The sequence below is a fragment of the Corvus kubaryi genome, unplaced genomic scaffold (genome assembly GCF_017639235.1).
Source record: "Corvus kubaryi isolate FWS band 111438036 unplaced genomic scaffold, C.kubaryi_AGA036_p1.0 76, whole genome shotgun sequence".
Classification (NCBI taxonomy): domain Eukaryota; kingdom Metazoa; phylum Chordata; class Aves; order Passeriformes; family Corvidae; genus Corvus; species Corvus kubaryi.
In genome coordinates, this window is record NW_024582063.1 from 8,338,280 (window position 1) to 8,363,768 (window position 25,489).

Here is a 25,489-nt window from a genome sequence, read left to right on the forward strand (position 1 = left end):
CAGCAGTCGCTCCGTGTGTTCCACAATAGTTGGTGGGCTGGAAAGCGAGGGGCCCTCTGCAGTGTGCAGGGCACACATGGCAGTCTGTGCTCGCACACACTGAGTGGGCAGAGCCCGCTGCAGCAGAGCTGACCTGGAATGCCAGGCTCAGAGCCAGAGGAGCTGGGTAAGTCCCAGGGAAGATAAATAGTACTGAGCCCCCAGGGGGGGAATGTTGGCTCCTTCTTTGTATCACTGTTCTCTGCCAAGTGATCTGTGACTTTATGTTGGCATCTGTTCCAAAGGGAGAGCTTTTCTTGCGCTCCCCCCAGCTGGCAAGAAAGTCACATCTCAAGACAAGAATCTGTTTGGGAGATTCACGGCAGCACCAGACACAGCCAGTGTAACCGGCTGGCTCTAATGAACGGGCTCACTACTGCAAAACCAGAGAACTTTATCAGAAACAGTATTCTTATCTCCTGCAGAGGCTGTGTGCTGCCCTGCCCCACGAAGGGCTTCAGCCTGGGCATTCTCCCATGCCTCCAGCTCTAGGGCAGCAGGGGAGCAACACGGGGCACCCCCAGCTCTGAGCGCAGGAGTTGAGCTCATCTCCAGCTCCCTCTGCTGCTCGGCCCCAGCCCCGGGACACGGCTCTGCGCTCCTGCAGCCGTGCCCACTGTGCTGCTGCAGAGGGAGAGTACTGGGAGACTGCGGGAAGCTGACAGCAACACAGGCTTTGCCTCCATTACCTTGTACAAAATACCGGCTGCAGATGTAGTTTGAAGCCCTTCTTTAGTAAAAAATTACAGTATTTTGGAAACCAGCTAAGCAGAATTAGCACAGCACCCAAGGTGGCACAAAATTGTTTTGAGAACCCAAAGCAATGATTTCAAAGTCAGTCCTGCTATATATTGCAGACCACATTCTGATAGTAACAAACACTGTCCCAGCATCTAAATATTCCTTTTTGAGTAGTGGTATCATGGGTAGAATGTCTATACCACATATACTGAGAGAAGTGATCTCTGCCCAGACTTGTCTTAATTGTTCAGATTACTGAATTAGAGCACTAAGGAAAAAAAAATAGTCTCTCATATTTACCTGTACGGTCTGATAATTTTTTGCCCGTAACACAGTGCACCTTCCCAGTCCTGCACGTAGAGACAGACGCCCATGGCCTGGTACATCATATGTAACATATAAACATTGCTGTCTTCAAACACTGCACCCATCTTGTCCAGGCTGAGTTCACAGATCTCCAGTAATTCACTAGGGGGTAGGAAGAAGTCAAGGAATGAAATAAATCGATGGCCTCTCATTATACAACTATCTGGTAATGCCTTCAGACACAAAGAAGACAGAGATAAGTTTAATTTCTACTGGTCATAGTATTTCTCCTGCAAGTACTTCTGAAGTCCAGCAGGTAAGATTTTTAGGTCACACGCCAATGGAGTCAGGGTAAGACAAAGGATATATTTGTAGTGTTTGGCTCGCCTGAATTCCTCAATCACGTTCCGGGCATATTTGATCATGTCCTTTACTGTCTCTGCTGACGGAGGATCATTCAGCTTGCAGATTTCCAATTTCTCTTTATCCTGAAGGAAACACAATGGACCTTACAAAGGCAGGTTCCAAGCCCTACAAATAAAAGTGCACCTGCTATACAAAATTACTCTAATAAAAAGACACAGATGCGAACTTAAGCTCTTCAAAGAATGAAAAAACAAATGTAGAATGTGCACCTGCAATTTTTCTCTAAAGCCTTGGCTAGAAATCCTAGGATCCCCTGGCCCTCCAGTTCATCTGCTATTCTCTACTTCCATGAAGTCCCTTTCTTTTGAAAGATCGAATAGCTTTTCAGTTGTGTGTTGCAAGCAGTTTTACATAAGAAATTTCACTGTTTCAAAGAGATTAGGGTTTAAAACAAATTTAGCCTTAGTTTTAGGGCTATAACAGCTCAAATACCTTAGGTCAACTACCAAGTGATGTCTCTGTGGAAAATTACATGAACTTAAACACAGAAAAGGATCCTTCAGATCTACAGACAAAACCCATTTCCATGTATTTTGTTATTTCTGCTGGACAGCTCCACTTACTCTTATCTATCTAACATACTATTTCATGAAGTCAGCTACAATTTAGAGACAATTTTTTGCTGTTTAAGCTTCACATTGTTGCTAGATTTCTTTATTTTTTTATTATTTAATCTGCCAGCTGAGAGAGCTACAGGGACTCTTTCCAGAACTGAAGGAAAATGAGTGACAGGTGATTCCCAGAGCAGAAGATTGTTGAAAATCACAGGTGAAATCCTGGCTTCATTAAATTCCATGGCAAAATTATCAAGGTAACTGTGGGGAAAAACTGATATGGTACCAGCAGAATGATCTCAAGCAACAGTATTGGGTACTATTTGGGAAAAAAAATTACAAAAGATGACACCATTTAGGGGAAGGAGATGGTTGCCTGGTCACTTTGGGAAGCAGCTCTTAAAAGGATGCCTGGTGAAGATGGGAGGAAAAATGATCTGGAACTTAAGGATTAGATTATGCCAGACACACTGATCTTGTCTGGAATGACAGATAAGCTACACAGAGCTCAATTCTTGTAGGACCTTCAGTGAAGGAGGGCCAAATGATTGCACAGGCACAGCTGTCTCAGTATCTACCTTTTCCCTCCAAGAAGTGCTTTTCTTTAAAACATCTAACACCTTGTTTTCAGGAAGACTGTCTGGATCTTCCTTTGTCCTTTGAGGGGCACCAGCTCATGTCTAATGAACAAAAATAACCCTGGCCTGAACCTCACCAGGGACTGTGACCCAGGACCACACTGTCCCTGAGCAGATCAATCTGATGCTATTGTAGGAAAGGCCATTCCTCAGATTCTGCTGGGTCTCCAAAACATCCAGAGATGCCATACAGTGTCACCTAGAATTGACTGTAATGTCCCAACCAGGAAATGCAGCAGTACTCTATCCCAGAACAGGACCCCAGAAATGCCCCAAGCAAGATTTCCTTGCTGCGAGTTGGTAGAAAGTATGACATTACAAAAAAAAAAAAATTTCTGAGCTTAATTCTTTTGGCCAGGTAGCATAGACACAGTATAATTATCTACTTTTAACAATGTTTTCATCTTTGCTTTCCAGCTGAACTTTAAATAGGCCTCTACCAGGAAATTTCCTGACGTGTCATAATTACAGTGGAAAGAATGAGTATCAGAAAGCGTTCTGGACAGAAAGACAGAAAAACAAAACCTCCCCCCATCCCACTATCCTACTTTCCAAAAAGTAATTAACCCAGATAGAATATTGCATCTAAGGACATAGGTAGGTGCCTTGACAGTCAGAAGTATATTTCACACCAATTGCACTACCTTTTCTTTCGTAACGCACTCCCTGCAATCACAGCTAAAAAAATAGGAGTCTCTTAACCGGTCATTTCTGTCTTCTGTGGGATACAGCAGGTCAATGTAGCTGCTAAAAATCTACATGGTGGAAAAAAAATAGCAGTTAGTGAGAAGCAGCATAATTAAACATATTTATTATACTAGTTCTGATATATGTAGTATGACAACTACATATTCATGCAGCTTGTGGACCCCTGCAGCCACATCACCTGGCTGCTCCCTCACATTCCAAGCCCCTTGGCAGCATCAGGAGTTGTCACTTGTGAATGCAGCCTGACAGAGAAGTGTTCTTTTCCTATTTGTTGTGGAATTTCCCTCAAATATTACCCTGGCTTGCACCCAGGAGAGCAAGATTCAGGTGTGGATAAGGAAACTATCACAGCATAAATCTCAGGCTCCTGTCAGACTACAAAGAGATGCCTACTTTTCAGAAGTAAAATAATGATTTCAGGTATCCAGCCTAGGATAAATTACAGTGGCCTGGTTTTTTGGAGGCTGGAATCTCAAATTTTTCTTTCTGAAAACCTACAAAAATTGGGGCAACACGAGTCACTAGTAGCTTTAGAAACTTAGGACAAGACCTTTAGATCTCTGAAAAGAAGAGAGGCCCAGTGCTCCAGTTCAAGGAGAATGAATATCAGATTTACTTCAGCAGCAATATTTTAAAGCAAAGAAAACCTGCTTTTGATCATTTTAAAGGCCCTTCATATACACTATTCTTAAGTTTTCCTCTATTTCAATGGTCTTCAGAAAAGAACCCCTGCAACTAGCTTTAATGCTCTGCTTTTAAAATGAGATCTCCCCCAAGAAACACGTCCTATGCACGGTGCAGTTGATCATTCTGCAGACCAAGGAACAGCTTTAGCTCCGTTTCCTCATTTATGGTTATTTGAAATGCTTTGCTCAGTCTTTATACTTAAAGTTTCTCTTTTCTTTAAAAGCAAAATTACATGTAATTTCATACCGTGCACCTTCTTCTTAAGTGTGTGTCATCTCACACTTTCCCTCACACTCCTCTCCTCCCTTCGATATTTTCAAAGCATGTGGAATGCAGGAATCACATTTACAGCAAAAAAACTTTACAGTGCTGCCCTGCAATGGCTACACGGAGCCTGAAGATGGAGACACAGTCTGGGAGACTGCACAGCGACCACACACAGCCACAGCTCACAGTTAGAAAATTCTGAAGTGTCAGAAAAGCAAATGAGCAAAATCCGTGAGGTCCTGGAGAGCTGATGCAGCTTCTAAGGCAGAATTCAAGCTGAAGAAGATGCTGAGCAAGGTAAAGAGTCCACTTCTCTACCTCTAATGATACACCTCCCCCTAACATGCTGAAAATGTCTGGGATTCCACAGCAAAACTGTGAAGCCAGAATCAGTCCTTGTCTGTTACCACAATGCATTTGCAGTGACTGCCAGCATCACAGACAAATCATCGCTGGCAAACGGCATCAAAAGAAGTTGCTCACCTGAGTCATTCACCCTTGGCTACAGCAACTAAATTCACTTTGTTCACAACGGGGAACAGCTACAATCCATAAAAACAACCTCTCTACCTTTCTTGCAGGCTGCTATCACACACCTCAGAAAACAGTAGAAGTTATCAAAAATCAAATCTGAGCTTATCAGCATTAACTTCACCCACTTAATTATTATTTACAAATAAGCCATTGAAACTGTGCAAACTCCATCCCCAGAGAGGATGTTCAGTATCTTCATTCCCTGCAGATATTTGAACATCCTCCTCAACTCTGTTTAACATCTTTTTTTGGTTTTTTAAAGTAAAGTGCAGCTCTTCTGTTTAAAACTCCCAGCCAAATTCATTATTTGATTGAGAAAGTTTCAAGGTAAACCCAGAGCCTTACTCAATTTCACAGATTTTTATCCTTCTGCGTTCAGTTTCACTCCACCTAAAAACACACATTTGTTCTGTGACTTCCCAGCAGATGCCACTGAGGTGATATGACCAAGTCCCATGTTTTGTGGATGCTCTGTCCAAACAGAAGTCAGAGGATTTATCTGTACCATTTACCTTGTTTATTCTGGCTTCAATTTCAACACATTACTATTATACTGGGAACTATTATAGCAGTAATAATTTGCTTTGATCTTGGAATTTCAAAGCACCAGCCAAACATCAGTAAACTCAGCCTCATTTTACAGATGGGCAAACTGAGAGAGAGGCTGGCAGATACACAGTGACTGCTGCAGGTGCCCTTCCCATGTTTTAGCACAAAATAGGGTACTGTCTCCAAAAATCCCTTCAGTCCTCCAGAGCCACCCTAACTATTCCAAAGCACCATCTTGCATTTCTTTGAGAAACATGAGATCCTTCCTTCCTATTATTAAGTTGCCATCTAATAGAAATGAACCCTGAGAAGCAGAATGAATCCTGTCAGGTTGCACAAGTACAGAGCACATTCAAACACTGTGCATTTACCTCCTCTCCAGGCTCAATCTCTCTAACAGCTCTGACTTCAGCCAAGGTTCCCTTGTAAGTCACAATCACATTTGGGCAACAGCTATGGTTCATCAATGCAACACTGTAAAAGTAGAAAAGTAAATGTTTTCCCCAACCACCACCACAAGCAACAGACAAAAAGTTAAGCACCACTTCACAAAATAAATAAGTCTGAAAGATTCAGTCAGTAAGCTGTTTTTATTCTGAGGCTTAACATGAAGGTAACCTTGGGAAAATCTGTTGTGCTGTTGTTTATTCTAATGATATGGAGAATGGCTGTGCTAATGAATCATTACAATTTTTAAATCCTATTATTGCATTACTAGGTAAGTTATTATTTTCCCTTTCTTACAGTGCTACAGGACAGCTGACAGGCATGTTCATATAGCTTTACTATCAACATGATAGACAGACTATTTTCCTCAGAGGAGAAAGAACGAAAAACATGTTTAACCCAAAAGGAAACAAGCAAACACATGAAAACAAAAGCCTTTGCTGCATTGCAACTTAAGATGGGTGTTAAAATTTTAGCTGGATTCTACTCAAATGTAAACAGCCTCCATGTTTGAAGTGGGAGGGAGGAGATCTCTGTTATACAAGCACATGACTTGGACAAAAACCTGGATGGATAGAGAAAAGTAAACCCCCTTAATACCAAGCTTGGAGAAAGTGCAGTTCACTGCTTATCTGAGATAAAACTTGTAATTTTATTTCTTTCTCTTCCAATCTAGCAAAATAACAACTGTCTCTTCAGTATTTTTAGCTCACAGGCATATCTGTTAAGTAGGAAAGATCTGACTCTTATATCCTGAGCATTTACAAAGGATGGTGTTGGACATTTTTCCAAAACAGCTTGGTTTAATACTCTCCTCTTCCCACAATGACTCTGATCCTGGGCATTTCAAGGCATTAATTTCCAACCTGTAGATCAGGGATATGAACTGCAGACAAACCTGCCTGAAGAAGAATCTGTGAAGCAAGGACTAGCTACTACTGCTTGTCTGCAGCACTTGGCAAAATCACATCCCGCTTTAAGCAGGCATCTGTGAGTTTCAGGTTACCTTGACACAGATAAGCTTCGAGTAATCCGAGCCTCACCAGGAAGTCAAACTAAGCCTCAGTGCTAATACCTTCATACAGGCTGTGCAAAGATCAGGGACAGAAAATACCCTCCTCTGCTACAATATTAAGTGGGAAGGGAAGATTTAAAAATGCAAGAAATGTTTCTTGGCCCTAAAGAAAGCTGTGGTCCCCCACTCCCGAACTGCAGCTAACACGTAACATCTGCAGTTTATTTGTAAAGCTAAGAAGCTTGCACATTTTTTTTTCCATTGTCATAGCAAGGAGGCTCAAAGAAGTTATGAAAGGGATTTACTATTTGCCAAGGAACAAAGGTAGAAGGGATGCTGTTCAGAGAGCACCAGGTGAAGGATTATACCCACCCAAACCAGAAGGTTGTGAACAGAGCTAGTCACCTGCAATCCTTTTCACTTGGCTTTGATCATTACTTGATGTCCCTGCCCAGAACCTGCTACCCAAGTTAAGTGTTTCTACCAACCTGAATACAGTTCACAATCTAAGTTTCAAAACAAATTACATGAGCAATTTTACCAAAATTACTGGATTTTACTGCAAATAATTGGTCACATTTTATTAGCCAATTAAAGATATTTAAAACAAGATAAACTGATTTCTTTTGGTAGATATCTACTTCCTCTGTTTGTTTTTAAATAAGTTAGTTTTACTTTTAAAATATTAAAATCAACCTACTCAGGGAATATGGCTGATCCCAAATGAGAGAGTTCTTCATCTTCAATTGTGAAGCCATTACAGTTAACCTAAGAAAAAAGAGAAAGGTGCTGGATCAGCTGCTGATCAGCTGAGTACTCCACATGTACTCATGTCACATTCTCATACATCAAACACAATTGCAGATATTTGCTTAAAATTTTCCATCCACCTCCCCAGGACTCACAGGGAGCTCCACGACATCTCAACAAGTGAAGTGAGGATAGAATGCCTCTCCAAAGGAATGCACAGGACACCAAAGAACTGACAGTTCAACACTTGCACCTGCTCAGGACACATCTAGTGGGCCAGCCAAGAGAAAGAGCACACAAAACCTCACCCCAACATGAGGCAAAGAGACTTCATTGGGCCACGACAAGGAAAGGGCCAAAGCAGAACTACACATGCAAGGAGCAATGTGGGAATGAAGGGCAGCAAACTCAGCCAGGCTGGGGCAGTACAGAGCTTTGATGGAGCATATGTCACAGAGACCTGCCACAACAGCACCTGTCATCAAAGACTGCACATATCAGCTACAGCTAAAGCACACATGAAAACAACAAAAGCACTGAGAAAGACTTGAACCTCGTAAAGACATAGAATAGGAGGGGACAGAAAAAGGACAGAGTATGAGAGGAAGTGTATTCCTAATTTAAACAGACACGGGATCAAAAGAACTTGTTCACAAAACTCTCTTATAGAATAGATTCAAGCAGGTTTTAAAACTTTCTCACTTTTGTTCTCATCCAAGTAAAAGGAATCTTACAGAAGTTTCAGCTTTTTTCATGTGGTTTATATGACTTTAAGTGGCCAAAATGCACCTCAGTCAAGTACTTTATTCCACTTCCACTTCAAGTCACACACATACCGACACAAAGAGAACCTCTCTACATTCACCATTATCTCCCTACAAACATGAATAAAGCACCAGTAAAGCACTAAAACTACTCACTAAAACAACATGGCCAAGTCCAGCTAAAGCTAGAAAGGGCACAGGAACAGTCAATCAAGGACAGTGCAGTATTTGTTCTGGAAAGGGACTGTAAAGATCAAGTTCCAATCGCTTGGTTTTTCTCCAGTCCCCAGAGGCAGGGACATCTTCCAGTAGACCAGGCTGCTCACCAAGCAAAGTGATATGTCCCACAAGCTGGAATGCAGCCTGGACTGGCTTTTAGAAACACACAAATACCCAAAGGCACTCCTCAGGTATGAACCTTTTAGAGTGAGTTCACAATTAAGGGAAGTGTCCTTATTCACTCCCCAGTATCTCTGCTATCTTTGCTTGATATTTATTCTGTTATTTTTAGCAATACAGCACCCAAAGGTTCCCAGTCTCTCAAGATGGGCATGCTACTGCACTGGCCAGTGTAAGAGCATACCTGAACCAAAACCAACATGTAATTGCTGAATGCAAAAACAAGAGAAGGGGAAGATAATATCAACAGCAAGTAAAAACATAAGGCTACAAGGCTGACAAAAAACAGCTTGATGGTTCTGAATCACAGGGAAATATTTAAAAATATGTAGTACCTTATCACCAACTCCCCTCCACTAAGCCAGAGACAACACACTTCATGAAAGTATCATATGAGGAATGATACAGGAGGAGAGATTAGAAGGGATGAGATACCACTGGTTTCACCAGATGAATGCATGACTAAAAGAAGGCCAAGTGTAGGGAGTGAAGAGACAACAGCAATAAAACTGGAGCACAAGGTTGTTCCCAGTGGTGGAAATGAGAATATGCAAAGGGAGGCATGAAATGCAAGGTCTTCAAGGAAAAGGTGAGATGCTGGAACTTGAGACGAGAGAAATTGTTCGAAGAGTATGACAAGGTAACACTGTGGAAGGAAAGCTCCAGCCTCAAGACCTATACTCCATGGGGACAAAAGAAAGTAGAATGATGCCAACAGCCAGAGAAGAGAGCAGTGAAAGGCAAGGACTTTGGGCAAAAGAACTCTATTCCACTCAAAAGGATCACTTACACTTTAGCTGTGTAAGGAAGAGCATCAGGCAAAGTCCACTAAAAGTAATGAGGAAGGAGTCAAAGTATGCAAGTCCCAAATGACTGCCCTAAACCACAGGGAGAAACAATGGGGAATGGAGGAGCAAAACAGACCACATGGGGCCAGAGTAAGTATTGCAGGAAAACAAAGGAGCAGCAGCATATTCATGCTACTGGTTTTAGGTCCAGTTAACTAATTATTAGGAAACATGTTTGTACATGTCAAGTACAAGCATACCTCCCTTTCTTCTAGAAGAACACCTCATAAGGTTGCATCCCGTAAAACACTTCTGAGGACCATCCAGGTGACTTCTGGAGATTTTAGTTCAAAAAATTCTAATGTCCACAGTGGCAGAGACACTGATGACAAGATGATCTTATACCTGATGATCAGGATGAGCTTAAGGTAACACCTACAGACGACATCAGACATCCATAGAGAAGACTGGATGGAATATGAGATCTGGGAGTCAGCAGTTCACAGAAGTCACTTAAAGTACCACAATCTGGTGGAGCTGCTCTTGGACAGGACATGAAACAAAAGTCATTATAGCCAAAATAATGTAATCTTTGGGGAATTCTGGCTACATTCTAACACAAATATTCAAAGTACCGCAATAAACTGTTTGTATTGACATCTTCAAAGTATCCCTCTGACAAATATAAATTGTAAAGTCTTCAAAAGAGAAAAAATCCCTCGTCATTGAAAGGAAATGTGTAATTAGAAACAACACAAGGGATGATAAGCAGATGCTAAACATCCTAAAGAATCACTCCCCTACAGAATAAGAGTACCTCTGTATCAAGGAAATAGTAACTGTGCCTTCTTGCTGGTAGATGCCCAGCTCTACCAAACAGGCTATTTCCATCTCAGCTTTCATCGCAGCAGTCAACATTTGCCCCCATCTCAAGATATTATTTTACTCAGAAACTTAAGTACAAAACTAGCTTATATAGAAGCAAAAGAGGAAAAAGAAGAAAATGGATCTTTCAGTATTCCACTGGTGTATTATTCCATCCACTACAATACGTTCAATTCAGATGCATATGAAAAGTAGGTGAGAAAAAAGAAGTGACATATCAGAAGTTATCTAACAAGACATCCTGTCTTTCCTTCATCTCTCCAGATGGCCAAACCACCTGACTACATTTAAAAGCCACACACCAGATAAAAGTTTTAGGCTGCGCTTTCTGCTGCTCTTTCTACTTCTCTGAAGTTTACTCCCTGTGAAGGTCAAACACAATGATGACCTGACCAGCAAGGATTTCCACAAGTTTGAAGCCTGAACGAAGGATTTACCTCTGCAGGGTCTCAGGCCAGCAGCTTTCCATGTTAGTTCAACAACAGCCACACTATATTTGGCCCACAAGAAGCTTAACTTTGACAGGGTTTACTAAAGGCTGTTTCCCCTTTAATTCAGTGTTTGAGAAGCACATAATGGAAAGTCTGCATACAAGAGCCTCTCCCCTCAGGAAAGAAATGGGGCAGATCCAGCCACTACTGCTCAACGAGCAGATCTTCTCCTTCAAGTATACTCAGTTGTCCCCAAGATAAGCAAAGAGCTACCCTTTCCATTGCCATTAACATTCTCCCCCTTTCAGAAAGGCTAAACTCCTACAGCACCATCCACCTAAGCAGGCTGTGTTCTAGCCAACTTACTTGTGCAAAGAGAACTACAAGGGCAGCATTGTCAGGGTACTCCAAGTGCTTTGAGTAAAAGTGATGAAGAGCAGCAATGTCGTTCTGAATCAGCTCTCTCTTTTCATTGTCTAGCTTGTCAAGGTCTGTGGACAAAGAATACATTCCATTTCAGTAACAGGAAAACCCCCCAGGAAGACTTAGGTTAGAAGAGGCCCAGACTTTAACAGAAACCCCTGAAGGACAAGCCACTTGGAAGTACTGCAAGAAGTGTCTGCTCTTCCACAAACATAAGGTTGCCTCTGCTAAAGCCACACGTGCACTATGAGAACATGAAGGATTAAAACGCATTTTCTGACATCTTTAGATTAGCAAATAATTGGACACAGACTTCACTTTCTTGGGAGAAGGGTTATGGTCTTTAAAGTGCATTTGTTAACTCTAGCAAGCAGCCCAGCCAGCCCTGGCCCTCTGGAAGCCTATCAACTGTGGATAGCTGTCCTCAGCTGGTCTGACACGACCTTATGAGCGACATGGCCCCATCTATTGTGGTGTGAACTCAACATCACCCACCTGAAAGCATGCTTTATATAATGCAATTTTCTCATGCAGACCTATTCCTTAACAGCACAAACTAGCCCAAACTGCTGCTAAGACTGCTTATCTCTGCTGCTTTTAAAAGATGTGGTCTTTCCCAGCACAGAAGCCCTAACTATTTGTGGCCACACATGATAGGGATCTGGCAACAACACTGGGGCTAATTACAGGGGTTCTCTTTGCAGCAAGAAGAGGATAACATGAGGATGCCCAGGAATGCAATCCACCTGACCTATTGCAGGTACCTGCTTCAGGAGGTAGCAAACAGTGCCTGAAAGTGCCCACGTCTGGGCTGGGGGGTGACCATCAACAGAGGTGTGTTTAGACTGCAGGCATCCTCTAATAGGAGACAGCAGGAACATCAGTGGAAATGTCCTGGCACACCTGCCAGCTGTATTCCATTATGGGTTTCTTCAGAGATTTACCCTCAGGCCCGTGACAGGTTCTAGCCAAAGCCATGGCCACTGAACCTTCTCCTGCCTCGTCCATGCAAAGCAAGCTAGATGATCAACCATATACACTGGTCCCCTCCCTCTCCCCTCAAGAGCAGAGTGTTTGGAAGTTTTTTCCTAATCCACTCTCTCACAGCGGCAGTGTTAATAGTTCTCTCCTGCTCTCTCCAACTCAAAACAATAATGGAAAGAAAAGGCTGCACAACAGTGGAAGAAAGAGGAAATGATTTGTAAGAGCAGATGTGAATGATGGGCGAGTCACAAAAAACACTGAGGAAAATGAAACTGGACCATTTGATGAGAATTAAGACAAATCAGAAATACGAAATTCTGAGCTTCCAGCTGCCAGCCAGGTGCCTTTCCCTGTCTTGTGTATGGTGTTGTAAAGCATAAGACAACTGATGAACACAGTAAAGGTGTGCTAAAGCAGTGAGGTGAGTCAAAAAGCCAGCAGGAACAGTGGTGCTTGCTGACAAAACAAAGGCTTCTAGAGGACAAGTGGAACACTGCAACAGAAAAAAACATTTCAGCCTTTTAGCTCCCAAATTAATAAATTATTGAAGACAAGCTGCAATGCAGAAGAATACACAGAAATTACTTCAGCACTTACTCATTCTCCTCAGCCTCAATCCTGCCAACTTACCTGTAAAAACTATCCTTGCCCTAGGCAAAGTTAAATGTTGGCATTTTTCCCCCTTGTTCCCCAAGTTGTCCCAAAAGCAATGACAGCAGCTTTTGTTCAGGAAGCAAATAAGACTACTGTGCTTGGTTACTCTGCTACCTCAAGTCCTAGAAATGAGTGCATTTATTCAGCATTTTGTAAAAGGTTTTGGAAACCATCAGAATGAGAAATGTGAATATATAACCCATTCTCTCTGTGTATATTATGCTCAGCACCAAGAAAGAATATGACAGACTGGTGAAGGCTGTGCCAGGGTGGTTACTAATGGTCAGTTTCTAACTTGGCCTTACTGGATGTAAACAGATTTCCAGTTAAAAGTGAGCCATTGCCTTACCTCCTTCTGTGGATTATTTTAGAGCATTTAGGACATGGAATCATATATAACATGTCAGATTTGACTGGCAGTGACACTGAAGAACAGTCCAGAGGGCTTTGCAATTAGCCCCTTAGTCACTGTCACCATCAAGCAACTGTGCTGTCTCTGATTTTATGCCTCCTGGTAACAAATACCAGCTATTTTAATTTTACAACATTACAATTCTCAAAAGACACTAGAATACTAGAGAAGCAAGAGATGGATGTATGCTACATAATTAACTCTGTCTAGGTTTTCATCCTTGTTTTACAGCTCCCACAAACAGCCAAGAAAAAAAAAAAAAAAAGAAAGAAGAGCACTGCACTTTCAAAAAAATGAGGAACCACAGTTCTCTTTGTTTACTCCCTTCCTCCAGCAGGAGTGGGATGTTCTGAAAGGCGTTGATGGAGGGGCACCATGGGGAAACAAATCATTAATATAGTTAAGTCAAAACCTCTGTTTACCTTCAAGCCTTTCTTACTTACGTGATTCAAACTCTTTTACAGCAAACAGCTTCTCTGATTGTGTTCTTTCAGGGTGAATTTGCTAACAACGAGGTAAAAAATAAAAAGAAAATATTTTAATGCTTCGCTTTGGCAGTATTGTTTACTCATTCAGAATCTGGGGACTCCTACCTGTAAGACAAACCCAAATCCACAGTCTGTGGAATTTATAGGAGTTGATAAACAGCAATGAGTTAAATTGACTACCCTAAGTAAAGGCATAGAAATATTCTCTCCACACCAAATTAGGCAGCCAAAGATGAACTCCTATCAAATTTATATACATAAACTGAACAGTATTTTGAATATGTCATTTGCTTTGTTCTAGAACCCAGAAAGCTGCTAACAATAGCAAGCAGGCAGAAGACAGGCTTTGCTTTGAGGAAAGTGAATAAACTGACTGTTGACAGAGTTCAAAAGCAATGCTCCACTGTTGGCCTAAGGCCACTTCTTTGTAATCTTGGCCATTAAATATGGCTTTGCAGGTGGCCCAGCAGCTGAGGTTCAGGGACTATCGTTTGCATATTTAGCTTTTATATGACATGTAGGGTTCTCCCACCTCCCTGTAAGTGATAAAAGCAGAAATTTACTCTAACAACTTTTTGTCATTAAACATTCGATTTTGTTTGTGGATCACCAGCAAATCACTCTTTAATTAAGTCACACACATGTACATTCACACACACACACCTACACACACAGCAAGGATGCAGCTACTTTTCCAGCAGGCCACCAAAATCCTCCTTACAGACAGTATCCAGGTTGCCCTTGTCACATAAGCAGACCTCAATCACAAAAATAGGCTTCAAAGAGGTTTTGTTTTTGCAGAGAGAGTTTAGAGCTCTACAAAGATACACAGCATAATAACCTTGAAACTCATGAATCCCATCCCCTCTGTGTAAGCACCCGTGTTACCCTCAGTATCCATATAGTCAGGGAACACTGAAATGGAGGTTGACATTGCAATCTTCCTTCCTTTCTCAATACTTTTTTTCTCCAAAGACCAAGGATCTGAGATTTCTCTCTCAAACTCTATTTTTCACCAGCTAATTCATAATCATAAATGTTTATCCTGAATACCTCAGAGGTGTTTTTACCTTACAAATGTACTGGGAGTTATATGCTACATAATGATATGCAACTGTAGCTGAAAAACACAACAGGCAACTGCTTCATAAATATATCAGTGCCTACAGCCAGGTAACACTAGAAGCACTCCTTGGAATTTAAGCCCAAATACCAAATCTCATTCTTCCTTCTCTTCATCAGCATGGCCTTGGTGCTCGCCCACACGTGTAACCAAGAGCTCAAATCTCCCAGAAGAGAGGCTGAAACACCAATGTGAAACTATCAGTAAACATTTCCAGGCTCTGTTCAGCAGTACCTTGGCCATAGGTTACAGCTACACAGCTGAAGACCCCACCAGCCTTTTTCTAGCTTCCCACAAAAGTCTCCAGCTGGGCTCTGGTGGCTCTGACCCTGCTGCAGTGGTCTGATGGTCAGTTCATCCAGCTGCTCGAGCTCTGTGTTACACCTGTCTGTACACAGGAAACTTGTGTGTGTTCTTTGCAGGGAAGTTACTGTTGGTCAGTTTTCATTTTCCTGCCTTCCCTGGCACCCAGAGCAGGAGCAAACCTCCCAAGCCTTGCCTCCTGCTCACCTGTTTGGCAAGGACCCTTGCTGTTAGCCTCACAGTGTCTGAGGGATGCCAGTTCTGCCCAAAGGCGCACATGGAGGCACACTCCAGCTTGTGCATTGGCCAGTCTTCCTTCTGAAAACACAGACAAATATAATTAAAAAAAAAAACATGAAGAAGTGCCACAGAGAAAAACTTATGAAAAAGGGGATGCAACAAGTCCTGCCAGATCCTAGAGGTCAAGTGAAATGTATTTCCTTTAAAAAATAAGATGACGCTCACTAAATCTGAACAAAAGCTTGAGTCACATTTAAGAGGTACAGCTATCCTGCTTTTTTCAAACAAATTCACAAGGGATGAGCTGAGGTCAGAACATCTTCATTTACTCAATGGAAAAAAAGTATTAAATGACGAAGAAGCAAACAGACAACATGATTTATAAATCACCAGTTCTTATTGTTCAGTTCAAGCATGTGAGGATGCTGTAGATCTGAGCTTGATGTCTTTATTGGGTTCATTTCCATTTAATACCTTGGCCCCTCATTATGAGGCGACCCTGGTATAATCAAGTGGCTGAAGTCAATGGATTCACAATCACTAAGAATCATTTCACTGTAAGGTCAAACCCAAACATTCTGATGGAATTATCAGATTTTTTTCCTTAAATATTGAAGAATAAAAGTACAACTAGACAATGAAAACACAGTAAGATAGACAAACATTTTCGTTAAATGTATAGAATATTGTTTAGTTAATGTATAGCATTTTCCTAGTTCAACATACTGTAACAACATACAGGAGTGATGGCACAAGGTACTGGCTTTTGTCACTCTACAGGTTTCACCCAAAGCCACAGAATCTTCCAAAAAATAGCACAGAAACACATATTAACAATCTGCACTAGTCCAGGCTGTCCTCAGACTGCATCAAATTCCATTTTGCATATTCATTCAAACATGGAAATATTCAAGCAATGCACAGTTATTTATTGCTATATCTCATCCCAAACACATATTTATAGCACTACATTAGAACAGACCTATAGTGTTCTGTCTGCATAGGGAGCATCAAATTTTGTTTTCATACGATTCAAACTGGTGGAAAACACTAGCAGAGAAAAAAACTCACAACAAATCCCACAAATCTGTAAGTGAAAATTTGAAAACCTTTTAGCACCCTCCAGAATGTTCTTAAATCCCCTACTCTGATTCACCCAGTACCCCAAACCCTGTGTTGGTCCACCCCCCCCAAATTTTTAAAAATAATTTTAAAAACCCAACAATACGGCCCATCACAGTGACTGAGCAGCACAGAAGAAACAATTTCTCTCAGCTGCCTAGCCACTAAAGGCAAGAGCCATTTGAGACACTAGAGAGACACACTGGAGGCTGTCTAAAGCATCTACACAGGACTGGTAGATATGATACAGGTCTAGTGGGAGATGAATTCCTTGTGGGAACTACAGCTGTAGGCTACATACAACAACCCAAAGCAGTTAAACAGCCAGGGCAATCAGGACCCTCAGTGCCTCCTGCATTGGCTGACCAACTTACTTACAGGTTTTGCAGATCAAAACAAAAGCCGAGCTTACTAATTTCAGAGCTACTACACCAAAAATTCTTCCATTGAAAACAGCTCTTTTAACTGCCCTGGGCATGGACAGCTTTAGGAGGTTATTTTATTAGGAAAAGAAAGGTCAACACCTGCCCCAGCCTTGGGTAGGATTTGAAGCAGTGCAACACTGCAAAGGTATTTAACCCCTCACAATGTCAACTTTGCTGTCCTTGACAACTCAGTATGGTACTTCCAAAAAAACCTACATACAGGCTGCTTGAAATAAGCTCCAGTGCAAATATTCTAAGAGGATGTGGCAATACAGACCAGAACCAAAATAGTATATTACACTGTAATCATGTCATGTGAAATTACACTCTCAACTCTCCTACAGCTGTCACACTACAAAATGCATCCCCAGAGAGACCCATTTCCTACGTATGCCCCAAAATCATTTCTGGAAAATTCCTGACAGCCTCTGCTTAGGAATCTACAGGCTAAAGGCTAAAAAGAGACAGAGGGGAAATGTTACCTCTCACCTCTTCTTGCCCACCCAGGATACCCTCTAACTTTAGCATGATTGCTCAAAAAGTGAAGGCACTGAACCTGAAGCTTTGCAGGACTCTCATCCATACACACCTGCTAAATAAACAGGAGAAATTACCTGATAAAACAAAAAATCAAAATGCAAAATCACGTGCCTGTCTCAAACCAGTGTTTTTAAAAAAAATCCATTTGTCCCTTTATTCTTTACACATCGTTAATTAAAATCTTTCCCCAGGCAGAATCATACTGAGTTATATGAACTGGTAGGGAGGTTAAAGGGACAAGATACGGCTGAATTGTGCAAAATGAGATAAAAGCCTGAAACACCACAAAAAAAAAGAGAGTTCTGATGACTGAGTAACACCTGGGATAGAAACACCATGAGAGCAGCTTTCCCTGCGATCACAGCAGGACTGTATTTTGCATTCTTTTCCACATTTTCCTCCAAGTAGTTTGAATTATAACAAGTAGCATTGTTCTAACTGACTCCCTAATGCTTCATTAATGACATTTTCTTCCTATTTTCATTACAACCACAGTATTTTTCCCTTCATTTAAGAATGACAACATTTTTGGAAGGGAAGTTCTTTAAAGCTTATGGTTTTTACATCAAAGCATGGAAACACTCCTCTTCACCAAGTTCTTCAAAAAGATTCTGCTGTCCAGGACTATTGGACTGATTCCCAGAACACTGTCTTATAGCTCACCTTTGGGGAAAAACAACAATTAACAAAACACAATATTAAAAAAAATTAAGACTTAAGCCCAAACAAATGTCATCATACCTCCTTTTTCACATGGACTTTTACAATACTATATACAAAATCTGTTCTATTTCACTCAATTAAAAAGACACACACACAAATACGAGAGAGAAATGATGGGCAAGCCAGTGCAGGGGTTAAGCTCACTTCTTCAAAATCTTAAGGTCCAATTGTGATCAAATGGCATCCAACTCTTTAACTGAATTTCAGTGAGGCAACTTCTGATGTCTGATATTAATTGGTAAAGTTCTCTGATACAGCCTTTCAACAAGCAGTGAACGTAGAAGTTTCATGTATCTTCACAGCCATCCTTCCCTATCATCATTTACCAAATGCTGGGCTATAGAGGGTATTTGACTTTCATGGTTTAACATTCAACATACTCACAGGAGACATTTATCAAAGAAAAGTATACTGGGAAAGTTTTTGTATAGGGGGACAGACACCCAAAGCAATCTTGCACTGTCAAAATCCTTTTGTGCAGAATCATTACAGCAAAAAAATTTTGTGTTTTTTCTACAGCTCATCAAAGAGGAGTAGGCAGTTTCTACAAGGTCCCATTTAAAACACACCTGCTTAATGCTAATTACAGGTCTGCAACTACATTTTGAGGCTGGTTAAAAATACCTGTTTCACTTACTCCAGCAATACCAACTACAGCAGCCTTTAACATGACACGTTAAGAAAAACTCATAAATGGTTTGTTCAAAATTTATTTCAAATGCTGAAAGTCATGACAAAAACATCTCTTTCTGCACTCTGGCTAGCTGATCCCCACTCTGTCTGGGATAAATGATAGCCATGTGTAATAAGAGCAAGAGCAGTTCCAGTAGCCAGTTCAAGTTCACCAGTTCCAAAATTGCAACCACGTAACCCTCTTAAAACATTTCTCTTTGGGGTGTTTCAGCAGCTAATTTTTGAGGGGAAAAAATGAGCACAGGTCTCTTCTTGCTTGACTAAAATTATTATAATTTAAGAAGTCAAGACCCGAACAGCTGCAGATGGGGGCTGAAATAACAGGCCTGTGCTCCGAGGAGGCGACACTGGAGAGTGGGATGGTGTAAATCTGCTGGAAATCACAATCCCTTTTAAAAGGAGAACTGGATTAGAGCTTGGGAAAAGAAAGACACAGCAAACCCATACTAGAGCCAAACCACAAAACATTAAAAGCAGCAAGGACAGACAGCGAAGGCAACTTCCACCCTCACATGCCCTGTATCCACTGCTGAATCCACACCTACGCAAACATCCAGCTTAATATCGGCCAAACATGTGGTTATCTATCTTAAAAGCAAAATAAGAGACCGAAACAGGAACATTAAGGAACTGTGCCAAAGCCAGTGTGTGTGCATACATCCACCTCTCCCCACAATGAGCAAGAATTCCTTGGAATTGTGGTATAGGAGGTCTTTAAGTAAGAAAAGAGCAAGCTCAAAAGCTTTGGGTTTTTATCCCAGTATTCCTCACATAGTAAACATTTGTCCAACTGATTTATATTGAGTAACAAGGTATTAACCAACATATGAAATCATACCATGCCTTGCTGGGTACATGTAATTTTTAGCTGAACTGAGTAAAATATCCAATGGATTTACAGGGAAAAGTTAACTTAAAAAATAAAAGTGAAATGACCAATACCATGACAATTCTCAAGTACAGCCCTGCCCTTTTGTCCCTGTCGCATGATGTCTCATGCCCATGGAGGCAAAAGGCACACATTTCCTGTACATTCCAGTGTTACAAATTCACTATCAAGGCACAGATGTCCCTTTTGGCTTTGACAAAGAATTGCTGAACTGCTGAAAAGTGCCTTTGAAGAAGACAGAGATGAAGATGCAGTGCAGACTGTCTGTGCAGCACGTAAAGTCAGTGGAGATTGGTTTCTAGAGAATATTATGCTTGAAGGTAACTTTGAAAGAATGTCAAAGAATTCAATCTCAGCAGCGTTCTTAAATTTCATCAGACTGACTCAGAAGGACCCAAAAGATGGAAGACAGTGTTACATCAACTAGGGAGTCAAAAACCACATGTATATCACCAGTAAGAGTGATACCTTGTAGTACCTGTGTAGGTCATACTATAGTTTAGACATCAACAAAATCTAAAAAAGGCCTTTACATCTAAAGCATCATACCACACACCAACAGGTAGAAAAGATTCTAATTCACTAACTTATAAGACAGACGGGCTTTTGATGAGCATCAGCTTTAGTAGACTTAAGGACACTCAGTTTGAGCAGTTCAGATTCTTATTCTAGGAACATGTTCATCTAGAGAGAGAGAATTCTGACCACCAAAAAATAATTTTTTTTGTGAAAAAATCAATCCAAAAAAAAGCAATACATGTACATAACTTTACCAGGGAGAGAAAAAAAACCCAATCCCTCCTCATTTTTAAATATAAAAGTATAAACTTTGTCAAGGCTGGAAGTCAGGATACTGAGGGAGGGCCACTTGGCAGTGAAAGCGAAGGACCATGGACGAGAAGAAACAAGTTCTTCTACTTCCAATGTGATATCTACTTGCTATTTTTTCCCAGCACAAATTACTGAGCTTTCCTACTTCAGAAAGTCTTGCTTAGCTGCTTCATAAACCACTGTAAGTTTTATATAGTAAGAGCAGAAACTCACAGTCTCAGATAAAAGCTGCTAAACAGATGCTTTGTTCAAGGATTTCCTTCCCTCATCTAGTTAAAGGCTCCTAAGAAATAATGTCATGAGGAAACATTTCTTAGAAAAAACATTTTTCATGACTGAATCATGGGTTTTCTCTACACTGTCTTTAAAACTCATCCATATTCTTCTCAAGACCCTTAAGGATGCTCATATAGTAAGTTTTTACTTTGGAAGTTCTATGAACTACTGCAAATTTTGTAAAAAATGTATTTCTATTAAGCCTTTTGAGTTCTCCTGGTGCCTCAAAACCAAAAGGCTATTTGATTCACCCACAATTCACTAAGATTCTGTGGGAAAGCAGGAAACTGGGAAGGTAATAGAAGGAAAACTGAGGAGAGGTCGGGCTTCTTTTCAAACGTGTGCAACAGGAGAGTAAGATATATCCTTGAAATAAAAGCAACAGCCATGTCCAAAGTGCCTGGGAACTGAACAGCACAAAGCACAACATCTCTGTCCAGATGATAATGACAACAGAGACCACTCGGCAGGTACCCACACACCCAACAGCATGGTGACGTGCAGGAAAAGGTTTGGATTACCTATAGCTAACACACAGCTGCATGCCAGACCTTGGGTGACTCAAATCCTTCATAAGCATTGTTCCACACTCTGTGCCCAGCACCACAGACCTTGCAGAGCTTACGTTATTCAATCCAGTTGAGCTTTTCCACATGAAATGGGATAATTCTTCCATGTCAATCTGAGGGCCCAGAAAAGCTAGATTCTAGCTCTGGCTTTTTTTTTTTTTTTTAAGGTGCTTATTCTAATTTGAGTTAAAAGTAGAGTTTAAACTGCATGCAAATGTTTTGGATGTCTTTGTCTTGCTCTACTTTAGTGTACACTTATATTCTACTTCCAGGGGCCTTTAAAAAACAAAGTATATAAAAAGAATAAAAGTTGCCACAGTGAGTAAGTTAGGGAGCAAGCCTGGTAGGTTTCAAATGGTTATGACTACCATCAGCTGTGGTAGTCTCAATACTCAAAATATTTGCAAATATTAAAAAAAAAAAAAATCCTAAAAAATCTCTCTTAAGATGGCTATTTAGTGATTTGATTTTTTTCCATTAGACACAGGATCTCTTACCAGTTTAGTGAGCTAATGTTAAATTATCTGGTTTGTCCTTAAATGAAGAAGTAATACAGACATAATTAGTGGGTTGACAGGCAGCTCTAATCAAAGTCTCAGTGGTACCAAGCCCTGAAGCTACCGATCTTGAAAGACTCATGCAGACCATGTCAAAATCCTGTGATTGTCCAATGCACAGCTCCATGGTCAGCATCTGTGGGATGCTGGAACTGACTGGACTGCTGCTAACCATAGCTGCAATTAGAGCATATCAATGCCACACAAACAAAAACTGGAGTTCAGCAAACCTCCCCTTCCTTCCCCCCACTCTCACAAATTGCATGACCGTACCTGACATTCCACATTGCAGTAAAAGGCCTGTTTGCATCTTCCACACTTGGACAATCCTTCTTTCCTTAAAAAGAAAACAGAAGTTACTCTGTTCTAGAAACCTGAATGAAATAAAACTGTGTGCTGGATCACTTTTTGCACAGTATTTTGCATTTCACAATGAAAACTATATTTTCTTCAGAGCATTGCAGCTACAGATCGAACCACATTTTTGAACAGTGGACACTATTTTTATTTGATTTAGATTTTCAAAAGCAAGTTTTTCCAAACAACTCCCATTATGCAAAAGCACTCTGCTTTCTTGATAAATTGCTGGGTTTGGAAACATGTTACTCTATGCTATTTGACAGACAGCATCATTTTTTGTCACTATACGATGCATAATGAGCCAAATTTTTTGTGTTTTGCAAACTTTAAAACTGCTCTGTGTACTCGTTCACCAGTACTAACCCTTTGCCTTTCTACTGCTTCTCTGGTTATAGAAAGCATGACCTTTGTTGGACAAGTGCCTCCAAAAGCCAAGAAAAAATACTGTTAATCATTAAATATGCTGTTTGATCTCCTGTCACCTCAGAGCCCCTTACTGTCCCACCCTGTCTGCTCTGATATCTGTGTATTCTGAGCAGACCTAAGGCTCACACTCTCCTTTTTTATATTTGTGTATACCTCAACAGAGGGAACTGCCACAAGAAGGTCCTTTTCTGCTTTAAAGTGCATGTGTTGCAGCAGATCCCACCAAAAATAGAACGTGCGTTACCCAACAAGTGACATTTTGGTATGACAGCAGTAGGGACCTCGCAGCAGTACTGAATGCTTTTAAAAGGTCTCACACCCTCCCTGGTGCAAGTAGAAAAAAAAAAAATTGTCTTAAACTGAGGTAAGCTCATTGGAATAAATCAAGGGTGAGGGTCCTCATACGATGTGATAGTGTGTAACATTTTGGTGGTCACTGGCATTCGGAGCCCATAAAAACCATCAAGTCTGGCATCCTCTGATTGTATTTGCGAAGCACACAAGGTGCAACACGAGCGAGCCGGGCTAACATCATGACTCCTCTTGCTGACATTACAACCGCTTATTTAAAGTAACAACCACTATCTCATGCAAATACAATGTTACAGCCTCATTTTGCCCATGTTACCCCATAAGTTTCCGTGACAACTTCGCAAAGTCTCCCTTCCCAAGGCACTGGTGCTGAGCCCATAACCTTCCTGCTAGGGCCCTTTGCAAGCTCAACAAGCACAGTTCGGAATCTAGTACGTGCTAGTTCAGTGCTAATGCAACAGTCACAGACACAGAGCACATGTCTGAGCACCGGCAGATCACGTTACATCACCGGGACATCGTTCCTCTTAGTGGCACTTCATCACCCTGGTGTGAAATAAGTTTCAGATTACCCCACTAACTGCTGTCCCGCTGAAGTCAGTATGTTCCTTGATCACTGTGCTCCTCCAGAGCTCCAAAGGAGAAGCTTGCATGGATAACAAGCAGCTGCTCCTGAAGATAACTAAAAGCTATTCCATGAGATAACTATTATCCTTACAGTATTACTTCATATCAATGAAGTATGGGAGTATTCCTTGGTCCTTTGGCAGACAAATCTGAATACGATAAACAAAACCAGACACTTCCTTTGGCACAAGGAAATTTGTGGTTAGGTACAAGATTTAAAAAAAAAAAAAAAAACTAAAACCAAAAACAACACCTCAACACAAATCTTAGAAGCTGGGAAAAGCCACTGACATAAAGGAGGAGAGGAAAATCACCTCAGCTGTACCCTTCTTCAAATTGGTGGGACTTGCTTCACTAGGAACTATATTAGGAGCTCATATGCAAAGAGAGGGGTGAATCAAGTGAACAAGCCATAAGTACATAAGGTAATGAGGAAAGAAAAAGGATGTATGGATAAAAATAGCACAATTACAACAGTTGTTTTTAATTACTGAGGCAACTACTAGCATTTGCTCTGAGTTATAACCAGGTAAGCACTTAATTCCTCAGTAAGATGTCAGAAGCCACAAAAGTACTACACCTTCTAAAAATATGGTGTGGTGTGCAGTGTCAAATTCATGAATTTGCTGACCCTAATATGCCTTTTTTTTAATTTTTTTTTTTTTTCCCTGCAGCAGCTCTTATTGAGAGGCTTGAGGCAAACACTGGAATACCTCCCCTTCACACAGGTAAGGAGGCAGCTGCAGGGGCCCCAGCAAACTCGAGCCCCCCCGCATCCCTCCAGCACCAGGAATCCCGAAGCACGCAGGAGCAGGCAGCACTCCAGTCCCAATGCTCCCAGCCATGCGACAAACAACTTCTTGCATTGCCTGCGCTCTACCCCAGTAGAAGTAATTTGAAGGCTAAAGTTTCAGGCAGAGGTAACATACAGATATTGCCGTATATTTCGTTACGGACATACATATATATAAATATTTCATTAATTTCATTCATAGATATTCCATTCGCACTATGAAATGTGAAGTGTGAATTAGGCGATTGTAAACCCTTTCTCCCTTACTAAACCTTCATTAAAACCGGAGAACACGAAATCATTACAAAACTAGACGGATCAAGGAAACTTCCGGCGAGAGGATGGTTACGCACATGTCTGCGTGACTGCCAGAGCACGGGAAGAGCAGATTTTTTTCTTTTTTTCCTTTTTTTTTTTTTTTTTTCTCTTTCCTGAGCTCGGAAAACCGGCTTTGAGTTTAAACTTCCACGCTGCCACAGCACCACGAGCCGAGGAGGGGGAAAGTTCTGCCACCGCCCCGCAGAAGCCGCGGCCGCCGGGCGGGCCCTACCTGGCGAAGCAGGCGTCGCAGTGGCTGCCGCGCTCGCTGACGGTCAGCACGGCGGCGTAGGCCGGGCAGCTGAACAGCAGCTCCCCCACGGCGAAGCGCCGCCGCGCCCGCAGCCCCCGGCCCTTGCCGGGGCTGGCGAACCTCTCCAGGCCGCCCAGCTGCGCCTCCGCCTCCGAGCGCATTCCGGCCGCAGGGGAGGGCAGGGGCGCCGGGCAGGCTCGCAGCGCTGCCCTCCCGGCAC

General features: G+C 41.6%; 1 protein-coding gene across 5 annotated transcripts in view; it reads right to left on the reverse strand.

Annotated features, from left to right (window-relative positions):
• The window catches only part of SMYD2 (SET and MYND domain containing 2), a 29,109-nt gene extending 3,626 nt beyond the window's left edge, over positions 1–25,483 (reverse strand). The window contains exons 1-10 of one of the 5 annotated variants that reach the window (XM_042051751.1): positions 25,249–25,483; positions 22,454–22,517; positions 15,523–15,633; positions 13,845–13,905; positions 11,295–11,419; positions 7,612–7,679; positions 5,821–5,923; positions 3,349–3,459; positions 1,454–1,574; positions 1,081–1,255 (exon numbers count right to left, since the gene is read on the reverse strand). In XM_042051751.1, coding sequence (XP_041907685.1) covers positions 1,081–1,255; positions 1,454–1,574; positions 3,349–3,459; positions 5,821–5,923; positions 7,612–7,679; positions 11,295–11,419; positions 13,845–13,905; positions 15,523–15,633; positions 22,454–22,517; positions 25,249–25,430 — 1,121 coding nt within the window. In that variant the 5' untranslated portion in view covers positions 25,431–25,483. Of the gene's footprint in view, positions 1–1,080; positions 1,256–1,453; positions 1,575–3,348; positions 3,460–5,820; positions 5,924–7,611; positions 7,680–11,294; positions 11,420–13,844; positions 13,906–15,522; positions 15,634–17,584; positions 17,692–22,453; positions 22,518–25,248 lie in introns of those variants that run through there. The other 4 variants (XM_042051755.1, XM_042051754.1, XM_042051756.1 and 1 more) reach the window with 4 other exon arrangements.
• Between the last annotated feature and the right edge of the window lie 6 nt (positions 25,484–25,489).